Consider the following 5,813-nt stretch of genomic DNA (forward strand, 5'->3'; position numbering starts at 1 on the left):
GACGGGTATGGTTCGGTTCTCGGTTCTAGGCCAAGAACCGAATAAGAACCGAATCTCCGTAATTTTTTAATTAATTTATTTTAAATAAGTAAAATTATTTTATTTTTTCTTAATAAATTTGTTAACTAGTTAATTTAGTTCAAACCACAAAATATGATTTCCCTATTTCTAATATTCAGTTCAAAATCAACTTAATCAAATTGACCTCAATTTTATCCAAATCTTTTATTCTACTGTAGTGTCGTTTCTACCGAAAAAAATCGAATTAAAGCTCTACAACATCTCTCTTAATTATTTTGAACTTGTTATCTTTCTCTTTCTGTGATTTTAATAATCAAATTTATGAAAAATTCAGCAAAAAGAGACATGAAACACATAAGATTGAATTACGTTATTTTGTAAGATCTAATATTAAATATATCATTAATTAAATTAACGCAACTTTGTATATATTAAAAAATTTAATTATAATACGGAACCGAATGGAACCAACCGAATCGAATGGAACCGAACCCGAACGGTTCCGTAATTAAATTTGAACCCGACGATTTCACTTACTAAATATCCGAAAATTTCAAATCGGTTCAGTTCTCGTTAGAATCGAGCCGAACCGGATCATGTCGAGGAAACTCTACAAGGTTTGGAGCATCTGCGGATTAACAGTGAGTTTAGCGAAGAACGTACGGTAAATGTGAATAGACTCACCCTCAACAGTCGAATTTGACAAACAGAGATTATCCTCCAACTGAATCTGAAACTCGAGAAAAGTGATGAGCGGAAGTGGAACGCAGCAAGCGGCGCACTCTCTGGCTTTCAGGGTAATGAGGCTGTGCCGGCCGACGTTGCACGTTGATACCTCCCCTCTCAAATTCGATCCTTGCGATCTGCTCTTTGGCGAGGACCTTTTCGACGATCCTGTCGCCTCCTCCCACCTTCCTCGTTTGCTGGATAGCATTAATGTTGGCCAATCAAACAACAATTCGACTGATCCCTCCGATTTCAGCTACCGCACTAGATTCCTCCTCCAACACCCTTCCGACTCCCTCGGCCTTCCCGGACTTCTCGTCCTCCCGCAGTCCTTTGGGTACAGTTTTGCTATTTAGGAAGGAACTGCTCTTTGGAATTGTTATTCGGTTTTAAGGAAATTTTGGCTGGTGAATTTGTAGTCTTTTAAAAGTTACTGACAATATGACTTATCAATTTATTATGCTGATGTTCGTGATATTTTTATTATTATTATTTTTTTTTTTTTGTGCTTTTAGGGCAATATATTTGGGTGAGACTTTTTGCAGTTATATAAGCATCAACAATAGCTCTAATTTTGAAGTTCGAGATGTTACAATCAAGGTGAACTCTCTATTTATAGATAATTAATGTCATCAGTTGCTGTACAGCCTGATTTTGAATGGCTTTAAATCGTAGTCCTGAGTATTTAGTGGCTTGCGATTGGAGCGTAGACTGTGAATTTTCTAATTCTGTATGATATTCATAGCAGTTGTCCATGAATGTTTTAGGCTTTTGTCCAATCTGCCGTGCAAACTTACATATTACTAATTAGAAGACAGGAAAACTTGAAGATGGGTCAGACGAATATCTTAGGGCACATTCAAATCCGTAAGGCATTTTTAGGAGAAGCTCTTTGCCGATCTTCACATTTGTAATATAATGATGAAAATCTAAAGTACACATAAACCATGATGATTTTTTTGAAGAAGCCTAATACTCTCTTACCCATGTTAGTAATACAGGAGTTTCCATATGTTGCGAAACGCTTTCAGTCCCTTTTCTACTTGCTAGTTACAATCGTGGCATTTAAAACTTAAAATGTCACTTCTGATTGTCTGCAGGCGGAAATACAAACAGAAAGGCAGAGAATACTGCTTTTGGATACGTCAAAATCACCTGTTGAATCAATACGAGCTGGAGGACGATATGATTTCATTGTGGAACATGATGTGAAAGAACTTGGTGCACACACGTAGGTTTTATACAGGAAAAGTTGTTGGATCATTTGTCTGGTGTATTAGTATTATTTTTACTGCTATCAGAAACTGCGTACTAACTTGGCTTTGATGTTTGATTTTTCATCTGTAGATTGGTGTGCACAGCACTTTACAATGATGGTGATAGTGAGCGAAAATATCTCCCACAGTTTTTCAAATTCATGGTTTCTAATCCCCTCTCAGTCAGAACAAAGGTACCTTCCTTAACGTTCTCAAGACACAGTTCGTATATTTCAGTGAATTGAAATATCGAAATTAGCTTTATTACTTACAAGTACCAGGTGCAGTGAACGCTATCTAGTATTGACATATGGTATTTTTATGATTTTTCTTGCAAAATTGCAATATTACATCCTGTCTCCTTTTAAAATGTATATTTTCCTATTCATGCAGGTTCGTGTTGTGAAGGTAGGTTGATGATTGGGTTAAGCATTATGACTGTAAGTTCATGACTTGCCAAGTAATTCACAATGTATAGGATTAGTTAAGTCACCGGGGTTGATCTGCTCTATGATGGTTGCTGAGTATCTGTTTATCCAATTTATCCTGCTTTGTCTCTGATGTCACATTTTCTTACCTTACTATGAATAATGTGAACTGTTCACTCGGTAATTCATATTTTACTTGAAAAAGGCCATAAGCAGAGTCAAATGCAAAATTTGGTTTCTGCATACTATAAGGACATATCTTCCTCTTTGTAATAGTCAAAATGCACTCCCTCTCAGGAGACAACTTTTCTGGAGGCTTGTATAGAAAATCATACAAAATCTAATCTGTACATGGACCAAGTTGAGTTTGAGCCAGCTCAGCATTGGAGTGCTACAATGTTAAAAGCTGAAGCTCATTCTGTGGAGCACAATTTATTGACTAGGTGTGGCAAAATGTTTAATGAACAGTTCTGAACAATTGGGACTTTCTTTCTTTTCATTTTGTTTTTAAAGTAGAGATGGGTATTCTTATCCAACTTATTATTGGCATTAGCCAACAATTTTTATCCTCTAAGTGCTAATTTGTTCTGACAGAGAAGTTTCCAAGCCCCCTGTTCTCATCAGGTCTGGAGGAGGAATTCACAATTATCTCTATCAGTTAAGATCATCTTCTCAGGTAACTGCTCAAGTGAAAGTTGAGGGAAGTAATGTTCTAGGTAAACTTCAAATAACTTGGCGTACAAACTTGGGTGAACCCGGTCGCCTGCAGACACAACATATTCTTGGTAATGTAAGTTTCTCCCCTCCTTTGTCTAGTCCAGAAGCTTGACATTTGAACTGCCGAAAAAAATAAATAAATAAATAAAAAATAATAAAAAAATGAAGCTAATTGACAAATTCCATAAAGCATGATTACCAAGAACGATAATTTCTTTCACATGTTTCCGATTATAACTGGCCTTTGTGATTTCTTTAATTAATATTATGTTTAGTTTAATCTGCAAATTGACAAATTTATTGTTCTTTGTATTAATTGCAGCCCATCACACGCAAGGTGATTGAGTTGCAGGCTGTGGAGGTGCCATCTGTCATAATCCTGGAAAAACCTTTCTTGGTAAGCATCATTGTATATATGACAAATGATACTGAGGAATTGCATAACGTGTTGGTTCAGGATTTCTCCTCCCTACTTCATCTTTCCATCTCTTCCCTCAAAGAAAATGTTCTCGTGCATTATCATGATGCCTATGTACCATTATCTCTACTTTATTAATAACTTAATAATATACCCAGAGTTTTTATCAGTAACAGTATTGCAACTTGAAAGTTTGTATTTCTTTTCTAGATCTGTTTTCTTTCACCTTCTCTCTCTCTCTCTCTCTTTCTTCTTACGTGAACCTCTTGAATTTGATATATGTTTAGTTGTGCTGGTGGGCGCAAAATGGTGAGACACAGGATAGTGGCCTGTGTTCATTGCTTTCTTGTTAAATAACACGGGGAGATCTATGTTCAAGTGATGTTATTGATAGTATCTTATCTGATCATGAAAGATCAACACTTGCTGTGGTATTTAAAATCTTTTGGAAGTAATTTCACAATATCAGCAGCACCAGTCTTTTATGACATCTATACTTATGGTCAATTTAGTTCATCCCATTTCAGACGGTACAATACTTTGGAGGTTGAGATGAAGATTATGATGTGCATGTTGTTAAAGTAGCTTGGGAAAATTCAAATGCACGCTATATATTTTCTTCATCTGGTTGTAATTTGTCAATCATGAATTGTGAATACATCCTTTTGTGCTCTCATAGGTACATTTGAATCTCATAAACCAGACAGAGAGGGTACTGGGTCCCTTCGAAGTTTGGTTGTCACAAAGTGATTCACTCGATGAGAAGGCCATAATGGTCAATGGTCTTCAGACAACGGTGAGACATTCCAATGGCTATTAATTATTCATTTTTTATCTTTTGTATGAACTTCTCTTTTATTATTTACTGCTAAGTTTGGATCAGATGTGAATAGCATTGGTAGAACACACGGACACGTGCACACACACACACACCCCAAATTTAAGATTCCCTCATTGAAGTTCGATTTGCCTAACTTTCAACATCTTAACACCTGACACTAGATATCCTGATTTTTGCGTTCTTGTACAGACTTTGGGAGAGGTGCAAGCGCTCGGCTCTTTGAAGTTCCAGCTTGTAAGTACAGTATTGTTGATACAGCAATAGAGTTTATGAATATCTTACGTTGGAGTAGTGTTCATTAGGAAGTTATGTCATTCTGAGTCACTGGAGATCATATGTTGCGATGTTCTGGTCTCTTCAAATCAATGTTAGCATGTGTAATCTTTGCTTGAGATTTTTAAAATTAACGAGCTCTTTACCTTTGTAACTTGCAATTGAAATTGCATAGCCAGAATTGTTTTATTGTTAAAGGGTTACAGAATTTCTTTTGAACTTCTCGTGCTCATTTTGCTCGCAGAACTTGATTGCTATAAAGAATGGGATTCAGAAAATCAGTGGCTTTACAGTTTTTGACACTGTAGAGAAAAAAACTTACGATTCTCTGTTGGAACTGGAGGTTAGTTATCTCTATAAGCTTCGCATTATTTGTTAACTAGAAAAATAATTACTTTATGTTGGCATTTATCTGCTAGTGTGGACAATTTGTCTGGCTAGTAGTTTCAATGCCTGGCCATGTTAGCAGTTTGGCTTTGCCTTTCAACTGATTATCTAGTAGAGATAATCTGTATGATTGACTGTTTAGGGAATTTTCTTCTTCCCACCCATCAAGATCATTTCAAAATATGATAATTACTAATTACTATACCAGCTTTGTTAACGCCAAAATTTGAGCCTGTAGTCTGCTTAGACTACTCTTTGTAGAACTTGGTTAAAGTGTAGGCTTGAAGATTTACTTTATCAGACTTCTCCTTTTTGGTTTTGGATTTTTTTTACATAATTGAATTAGTTGTTCGTTGGGAAATCTGCAGATCTACGTTGATTCTGAGTGATTGGTTGACTGCATTGCGCTGTTGAGGCTGGTCTCCATATCTTATTTCCTTTTGTAGGGATGCGTTTATTTCAGGGGTTGAGCATGAGAAACTCATCTTAGTCAATTTTTTTTTGATCATTTCAAACTGAAACAGTGCGACCGGGGCAGTAGCCCTCTGCCTGCATCATCCTTTCTGTTAAACCATCACAAATCATTTCAAGCTAGAGCAGATGAACTTACAGTCATTAAACCTATTTGCTTGTAGGTGTAATTTTATAACTTAGTACATTAAAGGAGAACATTTTCCATCTTCTGTTGATTTTGTTGTCCTTTTTCTCGTTTGGGAAATGAAAATGATGAGAGTTTAATTTTTGAA

General features: G+C 36.1%; 1 protein-coding gene across 1 annotated transcript; it reads left to right on the forward strand.

Moving 5' to 3' along the window:
- Positions 1 to 629: 629 nt before the first annotated feature.
- Positions 630 to 5,813, forward strand: LOC111370549 (trafficking protein particle complex subunit 13). Its single transcript, XM_022992301.1, has 12 exons — positions 630 to 1,084; positions 1,263 to 1,347; positions 1,848 to 1,978; positions 2,095 to 2,197; positions 2,397 to 2,411; positions 2,729 to 2,874; positions 3,026 to 3,221; positions 3,471 to 3,545; positions 4,246 to 4,362; positions 4,597 to 4,641; positions 4,925 to 5,023; positions 5,436 to 5,813. Exons 1-12 carry the CDS (start codon positions 771 to 773, stop codon positions 5,454 to 5,456), a joined length of 1,347 nt encoding a protein of 448 aa, XP_022848069.1. The 5' UTR covers positions 630 to 770; the 3' UTR covers positions 5,457 to 5,813.

The sequence above is a fragment of the Olea europaea genome, chromosome 21 (genome assembly GCF_002742605.1).
Source record: "Olea europaea var. sylvestris chromosome 21, O_europaea_v1, whole genome shotgun sequence".
Lineage (NCBI taxonomy): Eukaryota > Viridiplantae > Streptophyta > Magnoliopsida > Lamiales > Oleaceae > Olea > Olea europaea.